Genomic DNA, 18,756 nt, shown 5'->3' with positions numbered 1-18,756 from the left:
ATCTCTGTAAAACAAACTGGCCCCTCTCTGGATTCCACTCTACTGTTGGCACTCGGTCACCAGCAAGTCCTGATGGATCATTGAAGTGAGACAAGCTTGCTGCCACAAGCAACACTGACCCCCATTTACGGTTCTGCACATTTCCTTCCTTCAGACTGCCAGTGAACGTTTACTCAAAAGGCCTAGTTCTCCCCGTCCTAAACTAGGTATATGACCCAATGTATCAACTGCTGTTGCTTTTTTTTGGTATCTTCACATCATTTGGAGATGCCGAGCGCACTGCATGGGGAGTTTATGCTTTACAGCAGCAGTGACCATGATGAAACAACACAGAGCAGAAAGCCATCAACCAATGCGTCACAACATTGTCAATTTAAAAAGATCAAATCCAATAGATACCATCTGTTAGTACACAGTCACCAAACAAACATGTTTACTGGGTTCCGAGAAATGTTCTTACCCCTGGAGTCAGGAAAAGGTTGATGTGCTTGTGAAGGAGAGCTTGGTTCTGCGGGTTACCAGCGCAGAAGTTCTGCAGAAACTTGTGTGCCAGCTTCATGATGTCTTGCATTCGAATGTCCTCAGCCTTAAGGAAGCAACAGTAAAGACGTTAGTCAACTTTCTATAAGGAATAACGGGCTGCTGAAGGAGCCCTCAACACCAAATGTGCTACTTTGTTTAACAGTCCAAGGTGACCCATCAGCAACCTATTTGACACCCCCCGCACCCAAATACCTTTGCTTGCTCCTCAGTGCAGCTATTCAATTAAACTCATTCCTGTTAACTATTCATTCCTAGTCTTACAGGCAGCACTATCAACACAGCATTTATTGCGCATTCCTATTGGGCCTTGAGAAGGCATTGGTGAGTCACCTCCTTGAACCACTGCAGACTAAGTGGTGGATCCACAGCCATTGCGCTCAGAAAAAGGAAATTCCAGGATTTGACCCAGCAAGAGTGAAGGAATAGATTTAAAAGGGATTGCAGATGGTTGTGTTCCATGCTTCTGCTGCTCAGTGATTAAAGGTCACTGGTTTGGACAGTGCTTTTGAAGGAGCCTTGCTGCTGTACTGGTCCTGGCATGCTGCTCTACATCTCCATGATTCATTGACACAAGGGACATGCAGAGCACGAGTTTACAGACTGAAGTTGCTGCCAACAGACAACAGCATTGCATGGATCTCAAGCTTGGAGCTGCTGGTCTCTTGATTCTCCCCCATTTGACAGGGTAGTTGTGCTCCATAAACAAATGGAAATATAAAGTGGCCTGCTGATGATTACCAAAGACAAGATCTATCACAGAATGTGTATTTATGTTGTAGAGAGGAGGCGTAAACATAATGCACGCAGCCATCATTTTTAACCTGATGGCCGCATTGTCATTGTGACTTATAGAGGGACACTTATCGACTGGCACAACCCAAATGCTGCTGCTTCACAGGATATATTACATTCTGTTTAAAGAATCCGTGAAACTAAGGCAAAGGCTATCTGTAGATCAGAAACTTAATTGGTTATCACATTAGTACACTTTGGGACTTAAAAGGAAATCTGAAAAGTTGATTGAAAAGGTTGCAATTGTCAGGAGGTTAAGCCCCACAATATTACAGATTCAGATTTCATGGATGTAATGTGGTGTAGGAACATCCACAGTAGGAATTGAAGTCGGCTGTTTGGTCCTTCGAGCCTGCTCCAGCACTTGATAAAGATCATGGCTGATGTAATTGCAGGCTCAACTCCACATTCCTTCCTACCCTCTCCAACATCAATGCCCTTGTTAGATAAAGATCTATTTAGCTCCGCTGACCCTGCCTCCACCACTCCCTATGAAAGAGAATTCTGAAGTCTCACTCCCCTCTTACACCATGCAGGATTCTAACAGGGCTTGACAGAGTAGATATGAAAACGTTGTTTCAGAGAATCCCTACACAGTATGGAAGCAAGCCATTCAACCCAACAAGTCCACAATGGCTTTCTGAAGAAGATCACACCCAGACACACTCCCCCTACGCAATGTCTCAAACCCTGCATTTCCCATGGCTAACCCATGTAGCCTACACATTCTGAACACCATGGGCAATTTAACTTGGCTCAATTCACCTAACTTGAACATCTTGGACTGAGAGAAAAACCAGAGCACCCAGAGGAAATCCATGCTAGCACAGGGAGAATGTGCCAAGTCCACACAGACAGGCAGCAGTGCTAACTACTGAACCTCTTGCGTGGGACACAGTCTTGGACCAGAAGTGAAAGGTGACCCAGTTAAGAAAGAGAGGAGGAGGAATTTCTTAACTCTGGTTCATTCACAAATCTATGGAAACCTTTAACACAGAGGTCTATGGAGGCTTGGTCATTAAGTACCATATACTCAAAGCTGAGAATGAACAGATTTTTTAAGATCAGCAAGGGAATTTAGAGTTATGAGAAAAAAAAATGTCAGCAAAGTGCAGTTGATTATCCAATCAGCGATGACCTCATTGAATGATAGAGTAGACTTAATGGGTTCAATGGCCTATGTTTGCTCTTATGGACTTGGAAATAAGTCCTTCTCATTGCCGAGCGAAATGAAAGACTTCTTTTATCAGCCAGTTCTCGTCTCTTGAGAAGGGAAACATCCCCTCAGGATCTTGTGCATCTCAACCACATTACTATCTCTGAAACAAGTGAGACCTGACCCTTTGGAGTTTAGAAGAATGTAATGCTGGAGAAGCTGGTTTAAAAAACATCTACACGACCAGACATGCCCTCATGCCAGCCAACTGACCCATCTCTGAACTGTTTCCTATTCAGTTATATCCTTTCTTAAAATGAGGATTCCAAAGCAGTTCTCCAAGTGTGGCCGCAACAACGCTCGATATCACTACCAAAAACATTCCTACTTTCATATTCCATTTCTCTTGCAATACACAACAATGCTGGACTTGTCAGTACCTTTTCATAGGGAATCTGCAGAAGGTCAAGGACGACAGTATGGGCCCCCATGTTCCTCAGTAGTCTCTGCTGCTGCTTGCGGCTCTTCCTCACGGACGAGCCTTCTTGCACGCACAACTTGCTGAGTCGGATCAAAACCTACAACAGGCAAAAAGCAAGTGACCAACTTTGCAGAAACAACCGTGCAGCCCAGGCGATGACGCTGCATGCACAGCAGTGCAGAGGCCTCACCTCCTTTATGACTCTATAGTTCTTGCTGCTGGTGCTTTCAATTGTGGGCACCACATCAGAGCTGGCGATCTGACCTTTCGCAAAGTCGCCCTGGGAGGGAGGAAATAAGGTACGTTTACATTTGAGCATTTACACTAAGTGATATTTCCTTGTTAAAAGAACATCACGATTTTTAAGAAGTCACGATACATTAATAAGAGACGGGAGGAGAGATTTTACAGAATATTTTATAGGTGAGAATATTAACTGATCTGTCCAGCCTTTTAAAAATATCCTTAAACATAGCAGCCTCTCCCATCCATCCACATTTGTGAATGGAGGTCTGATATGGAAATTATTGGAAATTGGAAACAGAAACAGAGGCTGATGGAAAAACTCAACAGGCCTGGCAGCATCTGCAGAGAGAAAGCAGTGTTAATGTTTCAGATCCAGTGACCCTTATTCCGAACTCCAGACCTGAATCATTAGCTCGGCTTTCCCTCCACAGATGCTGCCACATCTACGGAGTTTCTCCACTGGTTTTGGATTCCCAACATCTACAGTTCTTGGGTTTTTATTTTAAATAACCCATCTTGGACAGTCTATATAAAAAATCCTTAAAAATCAAACAAGTATAACAATCAAAAAGAACAGTATAACTGGAGTTAATGTGGAACTGAAAAGCCTTCTTTCACACAAACTTATTGTTTCCTCACAGTTATTTGTTATATTTGCTACCTGCTTAAAGTTACAAATGCTACAGAAGGACAGACTTAGGCACTACCAGTGCAATCATTGCTTTCCCTCATGAATTCCCTATCCTTTCTGAATGCCTCCCCCCCCCATTATAAGCATCTCCCACATATTTACCACCACGTTCACATTCTCAAGTCTAATGGGTTTCACAAACAAAAGCCAGATGTAATGCGTTAACTGATAATGTTGGAATTCAAGCTGTGGTTTTGCCAATTGTGTGTTAATGGTGCTGCTAACAGGCATGGCTAATTGCACAGGTTTTTGTACCTTCCTGGTCAGGGAGAAAGCATTACATTACCTCCTTCTTCTTCTTCAGTTCACTGCTGCTCGTGGAACTCTCACCCGCTTCCATCACCTCGTCATGGGCATGGCCCTTGTAGACCCACAGCTCTGACTTCTCCACCAGCAACCTCAGTTGGTCCAGGTCAGCTTTGATCTGTTTGTAGTTTTCCACATCCTGGCTGGTGACAAGCAGTTGGACCTGAAGAACATGACAGGAAGGCCAACAATGAAATCCAGAAATCTCTTCTGAAATGACACTCTACACTGCCTTATCCATTTGCAAACTGAGCACCACAGATATTTCAACATATATGATGTGTAACACCACCACTTTCAAATGCAAACTCCAGAAAGAATATACATGTGGGTGGAAATGTGGTGCCAGTCTTGCCACATCTGATATACCCTGGGTTTTACGAGGCCAAGGATATGCATCAACATTAAAAGGAGAGCTACAGATTTCTGGATGAGCCGGAACTTCAATAACTGATGAGCAAGTCACACGACAGGACAGCCTCCATACAGCCAAATAACCTGGAATTTATGATTTGTAGAAGCTTGCATGGGGCAACCCTAGATGTCCACTTGAGTTGTCAGCATTAGAAGTTGCAAGGTATACCAGGACATGCTCCCCACACGCAAATGGAATTGTTACACTCTCACCGTAGTCCTACTGGACCAGAGGGATGCTCTCTCATTGGATAGGGATGACTGGCTGTGGTTTAATGCAGGGTCACCATGTCTCGGGTGATGGGCGATGTTGAGGGGAGTCCTCAACCATATCCAGTGTCACATGTGAATTGAACCCACACTGTTGGCGTTACTCTGCACCACAAACCAGCCATCCAACCAGCCAAGCTGACCAACTTCATTGGAACTGAATCTTCAGATGGAAGGTTAATAGGAAAAATGTGTTCTAGCCCCACCTTGGATGAAAATGGCACTCTTTTCAGTAGCTGTGGATATTGGCAGAAGCTAGCTGTGTCAGATAATGGCGAGTGGAGAAAACAAATTGATTTCAAAATTGGCAAAACACAAGTTATAAATACTTGAAATGAGATTGCAAATTCCTTAACAACAGGATGCAGGGGACTGCCACATCTCAATATCGGATTCTTGGACTTGTCTAACTGCCATACGCTTTGCTCATTTTAGACAAAAGAAAGCCAATCACTGGCCAACTCAAAGTAATATTTCATTTCCTTAAAAAGGAAAAAAATTAGGATCTATAATGATGAGCAACTTGTATTTGTTTGGAAGTATAGAACTTGAGTATTTCAGAAAAGAGATATTTTGTTGAAGCTACCAACTGCACACTCATCAAGACAGGTTGCAAAAAAATACCAAAGTTAAGGGAAAACAACATTTGCACTCCACAAGACAAGGGTGCTGATTGGTAGAGGCACTTGCCATGGGGAACTGACCAGTTCATAGATGATTTTCAGCAACTCGGAGAAAGCACAGCAGGTCAGGCAGCAACTGAAGAGGAGAGTCAACTCGCCTGCTTGTCAGATGCCACTGGACCTGCTTTTTCCAACAACACTTTTTGACTCCAGTTTGTAGATGATTGATAGTTAATTACCAAACTTTGAATTGAATTTATTGTCACGTGTACCGAGGCAGAGTGAAAAGCTTTGTCCTGCGAGTTAAGTAGCATAGATAAGTAAATAAAAAAGGTAAACAGCAGCAAAACACAGGTACAGGTGAATGTGAAGACCTTGGGAGTCCGTTCAGTATTCTAACAACAGTAGGATAGAAACTGTTGCAAAACCAGCTGATGTGTATGTTCTGGCTTCTGTACCTTCTCCCCGATTGGAGAAAAACATTGCCAGGGTGAGATGGAGCTTTGCGAATGCTGACGGCCTTCCCTTGACAGCAGGCCTGGTAGATGGATGCCATAGATGGGAGGTTGACCTTTGTGGTTGTCCAGGCAGAGTTCACCACTCTCTGTAACCGTCTCAGATCTTGAATGGTATGGTTGCCATACCAAGTAGCAATACATAAAGACAGAATGCTCTCGGTGGCGCAACTATAAAAGTTGGCAAGGGTATTCACCGTCATGCCAAATTTTCTCAGCTGCCTGAGGAAGAAGGGACTTTGTTGGACCTTTATAACCAGTGCATCCACATGAAGAGGCCAAGAAAGCTTGTTGTGGACAACCACTCCCAGGAGCTTGACACTCTCCACAATTTCTACCCCTGTGCTGTTCATGTGTAGGTGGGCATGAGTAACATCCCGCCATAAGTCAAGAATGGGTTCCTTGGTTTTTCCGGCTAGGTTGTTCTCAGTGCATCATTTTTCCAGGTCTTCCACCTCCTGTCTAAGATTCGACCGACTATGGTGGTGTCATCAGCAAACTTTTAAATGCCAGTCTGTATTTGGCGACGTAGTCATGGGTATACAGCAAGTACAGTAGGGGGCTGAGTACACACCCCTGGGGCGATCCCTTGTTGAGTGTTAATGAAGGTGAAATATTGTCCCCAATCTTCATTGATTATGATATGTGGGTCAGGAAACTTAGGATCTAGTTGGAGAGTGGGGTTTAGTCAGAGATCACTAAGTTTAAGTAATCAGTCTCGAGGGGATAATAGTGTTGAAGGCTGAAGTGTAGTCAATGAGTAGGATTCTTATGTAGCTGTTCTTGGTGTCAAGATGTTCGGGGTGGGGGGAGGTTGGGGAGAAGAGAAGAGTGAAGGGCAAGTGATATGGCATCCAACATTGACCTGTTGGTCCGATCAGCAAATTGGAGTGGGTCAAGAGTAGTGGGGAAGCTGGAATTGATTAATGCCAATTCTAGCCTTTCAAAACACTTCATGACCACTGAGGTTAGGGCCACTGGGAGGTAGTCATTGAGACATGCTGCATGAGCCTTAGGCACAGGGATGATGTTGGTCCTCTTGAAACAGGCAGGGACAGTGGCCTGCTGCAGAGAGAGGTTGAAGATGTCCGAGAAGACCTCTGCCAGTTGATCGGCGCATGCTGAGTGCATGGCCTGATACTGTCTCGCCTTTCTTGGATTCACACGAAGGAAAACTGATCTGACCTCTGATGTGGTGACTGTTGGGATAGGTTCATCAGGACTTGTCGGAATAGGTGTTACCTCTCTGCCGAAATTCTGCTCAAAGCGAACATAGAAGGCTTTTGATGGTTTCCTCATGACAATGCTATAACCAATGGGTCAGAAAATGACTTACCTATTCTGATGTCTTGAAAAAGGAATATACACATATACGTTCTGCCTGGAAAGAACAGGGCCTGTGTATTAAATGTATGTAGCTTCCAGCATACACAGCTGCACCACACTGAGCCCAACTGACAATCCTAAATTGGTTGCCAGGATAGTTCTTTGCACACTCAGGATTATCCAGTATGTGGCCAACTGTAGAATCACATCTTAAGGTGGAATATCATGTTGTACACAGACTGGTTGGGTATAGTCAGTACTGTACATTGCTTGTTGTGAACAGCTGACAGAATGTGCTGTTTGCTACAATGTGTGGGTCTTTGGAACATTTAGCCAAATGCACGGCAGCACAGTAGCACTGAAATTCAAATGGACTCACTTCGGAATCTGGCAGAATATCTTTTTGGCTTGGTGATGGCAAGCAAACAGCTTGTACCTACACAGCCCATTATTAGATATGATTCTGCAACTGGACAGCATTTTCTACATATTCTAGAGTGAGAAAAAAAACATGCCAAACTAACTTAGGATAGTCAGTTTGATTCACAGTGAGGGGAAGGTAATGGCATAATCTTGTTAGATTAGTAATCCAGATAGCCATGAAATGGTTGTGTCAGATAATGGAGAGTGAAGAAAATGGATTGATTTCAAAATTGGCAAATCACAAATCATAAATACTTGAAATGAGATTGAAAAGTCCTCAACAACAACAGAATGAAGGGGGCTGCCACATCTCAATTTCTGACTCAAGGTCTTTTCTAACCACCATATGCTTTGCTCATTTTAGAAAATTCAATCACTGGCCAACTCAAGGTTCATAGTCCATCACAGCAGCCGGTAGATTTTTTTTTTGAAAGTCTGAATTACAAGTCTAATGATGATCATGGAACCATGGTCACAAAAATCCATTTGGTTCATCAGTACTCTTTAGGGAATGAAATCTGCCGTCCTTACCTGGTTTGGCCTACATGTGACTCCTGACTACAGTAATGTGGCTGCCTCTTATCTGTCCTCTGAAATTGCCCAGCAAGTCCCTCAACTGTATCAAACCACAAAAAGTGTGTCAAAGGAGGAGACTGGACAGAGCACATGGCATAGAGCCTGGCATGTGAAAACACCTAGGAGAGCTGTCTCTCAGACTAGCCAAACAACAGCCTGACATAGTCATATGTACAGAACCATACTTTATAGACAACATCCCTTGCAACATCAACATGGTCCCTCTTCCACTAGAATCAGGGTACACCTACCGGGAGTGGCAGCACAGTGCTATACAGTCAAGAGGGAGTGACCTTCAGTATTGACACCTTACTGGCTGGAGTCTCAGGTCAAACATGGGTTTGGAAGTCCCCCGCTGGCAGCTAATACCCCAGCTGATCAATTAGCACTGCGCCATGCTAGGACACCATTCGATGGAAACACTCAGGGTGGCAATGGCACAGAATGTACTCTGGGTGGGTTGGGGGTGTGATACTTCAATGTCCATCACCAAGCGTAACTCAGCAGCACCATGAGTGACTGAGCTGGTCAAATCCTAAGAACATTACTGCTAAACTAGGTCTGTGACCAGCGTCGAGGAAACTAACTAGAAGGAGAAACATACTTGACCTCATTCGTGAGCTGAAAATGTGCTGCTGGAAAAGTGCAGCAGGTCAGGCAGCATCCAAGGAGCAGGAGAATCAATGTTTCGGGCATGAGCCCTTCTTCAGGAATGAGGAAAGTGTGTCCAGCAGGCTAAGATAAAAGGTAGGGAGGAGGGACTTGGGGGAGGGGCGTTGGAAATGCGATAGGTGGAAGGAGGTTAAGGTGAGGGTGATAGGCCGGGGTGGGGGCGGAGAGGTCCGAAAGAAGATTGCAGGTTAGGAAGGTGGTGCTGAGTTCGAGGGTTGGGACTGAGACAAGGTGGGGGGAGGGGAAATGTGGAAACTAACTCAGATTTCTCCAGTTTCCTCATTTGCCCTCGCCCCACCTTGTCTCAGTCCCAACCCTCTAACTCAGCACCACCTTCCTAACCTGCAATCTTCTTCCTGACCTCTCTGCCCCCACCCCCACTCCAGCCTATCACCCTCACCTTAACCTCCTTCCACCTATCGCATTTCCAACGCCTCTCCCCCAAGTCCCTCCTCCCTACCTTTTATCTTAGCCTGCTGGACATACTTTACTCATTCCTGAAGAAGGGCTTGTGCCAGAAATGTCAATTCTCCTGCTCCTTGGATGCTGCCTGACCTGCTGCGCTTTTCCAGCAACACATTTTCAGCTCTGATCTCCAGCATCTGCAGTCCTCACTTTCTCCTTGACCTCATTCGTACCAATTTGCCGGTTGCAGATGCAGCATTCTGTGACAGTAAGACTGACCACTGTACAGCCCTACCAGAGATCGAAGTCCCATCTTCACACGGGGAATACACTCCATCATGTTGAGAGATACTACCACTGTGCCAAATGAACAGACCTAGTAATTCAAGTCTGGGTAACCATGAGGCATTGTAGGCTGTCTACAGCAGCAGGATCATACTGTAACACAATCTGCAATCTCATGGCCTGGCAAATCTCTCATTCTACAGTTATCATTAAGCGAGGGGATTGACTGTGGTTCAATGGAGAGATCAGGAGGGCATGCCAGCAGCAGCGCCCAGCAGACTTTAACATGAAGTGTCAACTAGTGAAGGACTAATTGCATGCCGAATACCATAAACATCCTCTGGAGGTTTCAGCATCATAGCTGCCAATTCATTCACTCCTTATGATAGCAAGAAACAGCTGGAGGCATTGAATATTGCCAAAGCTATTGCCCTGTCTTTAAAATGCAAAATAAATCCAAAGGGCAAAATACAGTCCCATCGTGAGTAAAGCAATGGAAGGGGCCTCAACAGTGCTGTCAAGTAGCACTTGGTTAGCAATAACAAGTTCACTATCCTTCAAGTTTGGATCTGCCAGGGCCACTCAGCTCCTGACCTCATTACAACCTTGGTTCAACCAGGATCTAGAGCGCTGAATTCCAGAGGTGACTACAGGGGTGGGTGGAGAAAAAAAGAGATCCTTAAACTGTCGTCCTGAGTCACACGTAGCACATAGGAAACTGGTTGTGGTTGGTGCAGGTCAGACTTCTCAGCTCCAGGACATGTCTGCAAGGGTCCCACAGGGTAGTATCCTAGGCCCGATCGTTTTCAGCTGCTTCATTAACAACCTTCCTTCCAACGTAAGGTCAGAAAGGAGGATGTTCAAAACCAATCTGCAACTCCCTCAGGTACGATAGCAGTCAGCGTTCAAATGCAGCAAGACTTGGCCAACATTGGGCTGATGAGCGGTAAGTGACATTTGCTGAGTTAGTTAGGTCTTTGATAGACAAGGGAGTTGAAGGTTATTGAGCCAGATATTGAAAGCAGAGTCAAGACCAAAACCAAATCAGTGGTGATCTTATTAATGGTGGAGCAGGTTCAGAAGGTCAAAGTGGCCTACTGCTGCTGTCCAACGCTATGTTCAAACTGCCCCTCCTCAGGAGGGAATGATCAGAGTGTCTGGAACCAAGTGCTTAACCAAGGCAGGTTTATAAAAATACATTCATTTTTAATGGGTATCACACATTGAAGCATTCACCAATACTCGTGAAGTAAGTCAAACTATACAGTATATATAAACCTGCGACAAACACAGAATGCTGGTGAAACTCAGCAGGTCCTGTGGCAACTGTGGTGAGAAACAAGAGTTAATGCTGAGTTCAAGATGACTGAGCTTCAGAATTCCAACGTCACCAGAGCTAAAGAAAAGTTGCACCAAACTCAAAACGTTAGCTAGTTTCCCTCTCTCCACAGATGCCGTTTCTCTACCATTCCCTGTGTTAGCTTCAGATTTCCAACGCCCACAGTATTTGGCTTTCATACGTACCCATATCTGCCAAAGCAACCTAGTCCCACTGATCGCTACAATTGCTCCTTGGCAGATTTGATTTCAAGATTTACAGAATGCAGCACTTCCCTCAATTGGTCAACTTTTGCTAAGTCCTCAGATCACAGGTGTGACCTGCAGAATGAAAAGTGCTTATACATCAACAATCAGGAGTGAGGGAATGCCCTTCGATACCTGTTTAAATGCTTGAAGAACTTCTTGCCTCTGACTGAAGTGTCTAAATAGGAGATGGAGGGCTCCTGACACGAGGGGTGGATAGTCATGCATCGTGAGGTGAAGCAAGACCCGTAGAAATGTTCTGCCTCCATGATCATCCAGGTCTAATGGAGTGTTTTCATCACTGCATTTCAGGAAAAAAAGATGTAACACAAGTGGTGGCAAGTGTCAACAAAATCAAAGAACTTGCATTTTCAGAGCAATTTTCATAACATCTGCGCCCCTCAGTGCAATACAAGCCGCACTTTTTAAGTGCAATGTACATTGCAATGCGGTAACGCAACAGTCAATTTTTGCATAATAAGATTTCATAAACTGTTGCGTAAAGATATCACAGCAATCGGTTTGTGTGACATTTCTCAAGGATTAAATAATGGCCAAGTAAAAACCACAAGGCATCAACGTTGACTTCACCAGTTTCCTCACCTCCTCTCGCCTCATGTCATCCCAGATCTAACCCTCCAATTTGGTACCACCCCCTTGACTGACCTGTCAGTCTTCCTTCCCACCTATCCGCTCCACCCTCGCGGATCTGTTGCCAGCATCCCCCACCTGCATCTACCTATTGCCTTCCCAGCAGCCTTCTCTCCTCCCCCCAGCCCCAACCTCCTATTTATCTCTCAGCTATTCCCCCTCCCCTACTCGATATAATATGCTGGGCCTGGAGGGTCAGTCAGGGCCTTGGTTTAAAGGGCCAGCTTAAAATCCAGTACCTCCAACACTTGAGCAGTCCTTCAGCCAACCTACAGATCATGCTCAAGCCTCTGGAGTTGAAGAAAATGGTCAGGAAGATGGACCTGCTTCATCACATCAGAGGGTGTACACATACCAGTCTTCCACAGAGTATTCGCAGTCAATACAATAGTGGAGGCTTCAGAAGACAGTAATACCCACTGTTCCTGTACATCCAGTAACTAGACCAAGACATTTTCCTGCTCTCTCCATGTCTTTATTATCTTGGATAAATTACATAAAACATAATTTGGGATACTCAGAGGCCTCAGATGATGAACTGCATGACACAAATATGCCCAGACCATGAACACCTGCTTTGCAGCTGGTGCTCCGAACATCCTGCAGCATTCCCAAATCCCTACGCAGAGATGACACAACCTCAACACAGCATTCCGCCCACTTTGCGATTGTGCTCCCATGGCCCAGCCCTGGTTGGATACTCATTGTTTACCCATTACTGGAAACGGATAAGGGACAATAACAGTATAACACAGTGTGCCTCATTCATACTAATGTCTGAGGCACTTTAACAGACAATGGGTTGTTCATACTTGCCTTCCACCAAAGATCCCTTCAGCCTGTTCCTCAATGTGCTCAAAATCTAGTGTCCCTGTAAAATAAAATAAATCCAAGAAATCGAGGGGTTACGGAAACAGCTGATTGCAGTGAATGCAATACCATATCAATCAATCCATTCACTGAGACTAACGTTGATATTCCAGTTATGTATTTGTCAAACATCTCTATAAACTCTTCAAAAATTGAAGATTTCGTTCATTTCCAGTTGCTCCAGCGTCTCCGACAATGGCTGGGACCAGTCATTTCAGAACATTGATTAATATAGAAACAGGCCATTCAGCCCAACACATCCACACTGACTCTGAAGAGCATCCCACCCAGACTCCCAACCCCTCCCCTATCCCTATGATCCTGCATTTCCCATGGCCAACCTGCACATCTTTGGAAGGAAACCAGAGCAAACCCACACAGACACAGGAACAATGTGCAAACCTCATACAGGCAGTGGCTCAAAAGGTCCCTGGCAATGCTAACCACTGAGCCATCATGCTGCCCCACATGAAATGACATTACTCCAGACATAAAATCAAAGTATTTTCTTTCATTCCAACCACTTGACACAAACCTGGAACGTTACTTGCACCCTCCTGAGAAGCTGATCCGATACTTGGTGGGGAGTCAGTTGATTGATGATGTGCATTGCTTTCATCAAACTCTCGTTTAAATATGGACAGAAGGCAGGAGATTCTGTAATCCAAACGAACATTCAGGATGAACTGGAACAGAAAAGGGATAAAATAAATGATTTTCAGCAGCATGCAGCCAATTATGGAAAAGATATAATCGAAGACGTAGGAGTAAGGCTTGGACATCAATCGACTTTAACAGAAAATTAAATTTTACAGAAAAAAACATCCTGCATTTAAATGGAAGCAATCACAATTTTCCAGGGTACTTTACAGCCAATTAACTAATTTCCAATTTAGAACACAGCAATTAATTTGCAAACAGCAAGAGTTTGTCAACATCAATGCGATCATGACTAATTACTTTGGCGACGTCAGTTAGGGATAATCAAGATGCCAGGGAAAACATCCACAGGCCTTCAAAATAGGGCAATGGGATCTCAGACATTGGCCTGAACAGGAATATTAAGCTTTAGTTCATGGTGGCACAATGGTTAGCACTGCTGCCTCTCAGCACCAGGGACCCGGGTTCAATTCCAGCCTCGGGCAACCGTGTGTGGAGTTTGAACATTCTCCCTGTGTCTATGTGGGTTTCCTCCCACAATCCGAAGATGCGCAGGTTAGGTGAGTTGGCCATGCTAAATTGCCCATAGTATTCAGGGATGTGCAGTTTAGGTACACTAATTGGGTAGGGCAATTAAATGTAGAGCAATAGGGTAGGGAATGGGTCATTGTTGATGCGCATTGGGCCAAATGGCCTGTTTCCACACTGTAGGGATTCAATGATTCAGCAAGGTACAGAACTTGCAACAGTGTAGCATGCTTCCTGTACTGTACTGATAGGTCAGCCAAGATTAATTGGCTCAATGCTCTGGAAAAGACCATAAGAAATAGGAACAGGTGAAGACTGGTTGACCCCTTGAGCCTGCTCCACCAATACAGCTTGAACCCACAACATTTCGACGCAGAGGTAAGAATGCTGCCAGTTATGGATGATAGAGATTAGAAAAAAGAAATCATATTGAGGGACAATGAGGTAAGAGGCTTCTACTTGTTCAGTTTGAACTCCTTTAAAACGAAACAGTGGCAACACTACCGACTGACTCTCCGAAGCAGAAAACATCAAGAGCCCATATCAGCTGACCTGCGGCAATGCCACGACTTCTTCAAACATGAGGAATCTCTCTGAATAGTAAAAACCCAACTCTCATTCATGTACTCCAACATGAATGATGATTCATTTGGAAATGGCTTGACAATTGACAGCAAACATATTGCATGCGGGTTCACTTCAATATAATGGCAGCCTAATGTTGCAATATCTGATGGCTGAAGCCATTCAGTTAAGCAGCCCTCAAGTTGCAAATGGCAAGGCACACTGTCTCAAATGTTAGTGCTGACTACAAAGGCACCAGCTGTCCAACAGATGCATTGTTAAAACAGCATTCCCTTGAAACACAAACTAGGCTAGGATAAACACAGGTTTAGGTTGGGGTGTCTGGGTTATTGACAGCTTGCATTAAGTGTTTTCTGCTCTAAACAGCAGCAAATAAATTTGACCAGATCCTTTGGAATATTAAATTCAACTACCTTCTACAAAACAAACAAGCCATGCCAGCTTGGTAAAGGCCAGAGACTACACTGGTACTTGGGGGATAAAAGAAACTAGCCATTTTTCAAACAAACACAGTGGTTCAGATTTGCAACAGGAATATGGTCAGGATCCAGTTGGAGTGAGACATCTTGTGGCAGCCCAACTTAGGCGGATCTTTTCCTTGGCCTTCCACCCAAAATCGTTTGCACTATAACTTGCTGTGCAAGGATCAACTGTGTGGGCAGTTGAGTCTTCCATTACACCAACAATCTGCTTGCTTAATAATGAGATTAAAAGAATTTAGAAATAACCAGAGAAAAGACAAAGGAAGTTGATTAAAATCAGCTACAGAATGAGAACTCAAGACTGGATTTACAGACTGTTCCAGAGGAAAACTATTCAAATTAAGAAATGAACTTTTTAAAACTACTAACAATAATGCAGCAATAAGACTGAATAATTCAAATTGTTCCCCATCGAGACTAGAGAGTAATTGCATTAACAATCATCATATTGTTAAAGAGATACTTGACCACTAATCAGAAGACTTAACTTTTTGTTGAGAGTTGAATGGGCAATTCATGTGCAAATCCAGTAAGTTTTTAAAATTAGTAGGAAATCCGAGGGGGCAACATCATTTACATGAACAATAGATGGACACAAGTTAACCAGTGACTCCTGGGGATTCTCAAATCGTGAGCCATTTCTGAACATGCTGTATGATTTGCCCACTAATAGCAACATGAATTGTTGAAACACCATTTTTTCCAGCAAGATCAGTCTCAATATCACTCAGCAGATCATATTTAAAAAAGTCTGCAGATTGCAATGCTATAAATTTCCACCACAGACTGCTCAAACCCCATACCCACGAAGAATTATTTTGACCCAGGTAACGACACTGCAACAGAGCAGAGCAATTTACGGCTGCTTCAACAGCATCCAAAGAAAAATCTACTCTCATCACCTTAAGGGTTAGCATTCAGTCTTAAGAATTGGAAAGTTTCAAGCTACATGCCAAACATGCAGCAAATTCCTTTAATATTATTATAAAAATAGACATGTTTCACTATATTTAGGCTGAAGACACAAGGTTAGAAGTCACTACACAATTAAATTCTACAAGCCGGGTAATGGCTTCTGGAAATAGCAAAGAGAGTTAACTGCTCACAGGGAGCAAAGAACATCCGAGGACCAATAGACCTGTACTGCTCGTAGATCCCCAGGAGATCATTCCAGGGCTACAGTATTGAACTGGAGGTTGCTCTTGATCACACGTCACATGGGATCAAAGGATTTTTTTGCCTGGTGGTCATTTTGGGGCAAGAAAGCAAGAACTTGCAGCAGCAAACAATCAACTAGAAGGTAATGAGCCAGAGTTGGATACCCTTGCACAAGGCCAAGGTCAAATCCATTCCAAGTGCATGAAGCTGCAAACTGTACCATAAACAGCACTGACACTTTCCAAGCACCTTACCTGCAAGATCTCAATTGTTTTTAGCTTTGTGTCCATGACTAAAATATCCTCCTTCTCGGGCTCAGTCTGTTGCTTGGTTGACCCATCCTGTGGCGTAATGGGAGTCAAAGGCAGAAAACCACCTCCCCTCAAAACCACTTGGGTCATCAACTCGCCAACTCCATGAATCGACCTCATCACATTACTGCCTGCAGCACACAGGTTTAATCAATCAGAGTGGATTTAGAAAAGGGTGAATGGTTCAAAAAAACAACAAAAGCTTACCCTCCGATTATGCCAAAGTCTTACCTCTGTTGTCATCCCCTTTCACCAGTTTGCTGATTGGGAAAACTGTTGCCATGTGAACACAGTCCAAAATGGCCAGTAATATTTTAGTCAACCTCAGGAGATCACTAAAACTGTAGAAGCCAAAGTAGATCAGATTTCGAGCCAAATTCACAACCTAGGGGGTAGGAAAAGTCAAACATCCAAGTGAAAGTGACACTCAGGAGGAATCAGATGAGCAAAAATAAGAAATCAAACCTTAAATTAAGATCTGAGTGATTAAACATCTTCACTGTCAAGAGTTTTTACAACTGTTTGAACATACAGAAGGCAAGAGTGGACAATATACTGTTGGCATTGGTTTCTGAAGTACAGGATGTGTGGAACACTAGTGATCAGAATGCATCCTTGAGGTCATACCTTCAGAATTGTGGTGATGAGCAACATTTGAAAAGTTAAGTCACAGGGGAAATTGATAATTAGTGGCAGATATCTTGAAACAATCTATATTTATGCAGCATTCTTGAGAGAAAGGTCACTCTGAATATTGTTTCTGCATTGGAAGGGTCTTCATTGAGGGGGGGGGGGGGGAGAAACGAGAGACGGGGGGGAAGAGAAACAGAGGGGGGAGAAAGAGAGGGGGGGGGGGAGGAGAAAGAGAGGGGGGGGGAGGAGAAAGAGAGGGGGGGGGGAGGAGAAAGAGAGGGGGGGGGGGAGGAGAAAGAGAGGGGGGAGGAGAAAGAGGGGGGGGAGGAGAAAGAGGGGGGGGGGGAGGAGAAAGGGGGGGGGAGGAGAAAGGGGGGGGGAGGAGAAAGGGGGGGGGAGGAGAAAGGGGGGGGGGAGGAGAAAGGGGGGGGGGAGGAGAAAGGGGGGGGGGAGGAGAAAGAGGGGGGGGGGAGGAGAAAGAGGGGGGGGAGGAGAGAGGGGGGTGGGGGGAGAGAGAGAGAGAGGGGGGTGGGGGGAGAGAGAGAGAGAGGGGGGTGGGGGGAGAGAGAGAGAGGGGGGTGGGGGGAGAGAGAGAGAGAGGGGGGTGGGGGGAGAGAGAGAGAGGGGGGTGGGGGGAGAGAGAGAGAGGGGGGTGGGGGGAGAGAGAGAGAGGGGGGTGGGGGGAGAGAGAGAGAGGGGGGTGGGGGGAGAGAGAGAGAGGGGGGTGGGGGGAGAGAGAGAGAGAGGGGGGTGGGGGGAGAGAGAGAGAGAGGGGGGTGGGGGGAGAGAGAGAGAGGGGGGTGGGGGGAGAGAGAGAGAGGGGGGTGGGGGGAGAGAGAGAGAGGGGGGTGGGGGGAGAGAGAGAGAGAGGGGGGTGGGGGGAGAGAGAGAGAGGGGGGTGGGGGGAGAGAGAGAGGGGGGGGTGGGGGGAGAGAGAGAGAGAGGGGGGTGGGGGGAGAGAGAGAGAGGGGGGTGGGGGGAGAGAGAGAGAGGGGGGTGGGGGGGAGAGAGAGAGAGAGAGAGGGGGTGGGGGGAGAGAGAGAGAGAGAGGGGGGTGGGGGGAGAGAGAGAGAGAGGGGGGTGGGGGGAGAGAGAGAGAGAGAGAGAGGGGGTGGGGGGAGAGAGAGAGAGGGGGGTGGGGGGAGAGAGAGAGAGGGGGGTGGGGGGAGAGAGAGAGAGAGAGAGAGGGGGTGGTGGGGGGAGAGAGAGAGAGAGGGGGGTGGGGGGAGAGAGAGAGAGGGGGGGGTGGGGGGAGAGAGAGAGAGGGGGGTGGGGGGAGAGAGAGAGAGAGGGGGGTGGGGGGAGAGAGAGAGAGAGAGAGAGAGAGAGAGGGGTGGGGGGAGAGAGAGAGAGAGAGAGAGAGGGGGGTGGGGGGAGAGAGAGAGAGAGAGGGGGGTGGGGGAGAGAGAGAGAGAGAGGGGGGTGGGGGGAGAGAGAGAGAGAGAGAGAGAGAGAGAGGGGGGTGGGGGGAGAGAGAGAGAGAGAGAGAGAGAGAGGGGGGTGGGGGGAGAGAGAGAGAGAGAGAGAGAGGGGGGTGGGGGGAGAGAGAGAGAGAGGGGGGTGGGGGGAG

The 18,756-nt window shown here is 45.8% G+C and overlaps 1 protein-coding gene across 1 annotated transcript in view; it reads right to left on the bottom strand.

The window, feature by feature from the left end:
- The window catches only part of LOC122559178 (inositol 1,4,5-trisphosphate-gated calcium channel ITPR1), a 205,366-nt gene that overhangs the window by 177,986 nt on the left and 8,624 nt on the right, over positions 1–18,756 (bottom strand). The window contains exons 2-10 of the mRNA XM_043708559.2: positions 16,785–16,938; positions 16,497–16,684; positions 13,365–13,515; positions 12,776–12,830; positions 11,444–11,609; positions 4,196–4,378; positions 3,163–3,252; positions 2,932–3,069; positions 461–586 (exon numbers count right to left, since the gene is read on the bottom strand). Of these exons, the coding sequence (XP_043564494.2) occupies positions 461–586; positions 2,932–3,069; positions 3,163–3,252; positions 4,196–4,378; positions 11,444–11,609; positions 12,776–12,830; positions 13,365–13,515; positions 16,497–16,684; positions 16,785–16,938 (1,251 nt within the window). The remainder of the gene's footprint in view (positions 1–460; positions 587–2,931; positions 3,070–3,162; positions 3,253–4,195; positions 4,379–11,443; positions 11,610–12,775; positions 12,831–13,364; positions 13,516–16,496; positions 16,685–16,784; positions 16,939–18,756) is intronic.

Source organism: Chiloscyllium plagiosum, unplaced genomic scaffold, assembly GCF_037043375.1.
Source record: "Chiloscyllium plagiosum isolate Xiang-an unplaced genomic scaffold, Cpla_swu_hap1 HiC_scaffold_14, whole genome shotgun sequence".
Classification (NCBI taxonomy): Eukaryota; Metazoa; Chordata; class Chondrichthyes; order Orectolobiformes; family Hemiscylliidae; genus Chiloscyllium; species Chiloscyllium plagiosum.
This window is presented reverse-complemented; position numbering and strand designations above follow the sequence as displayed.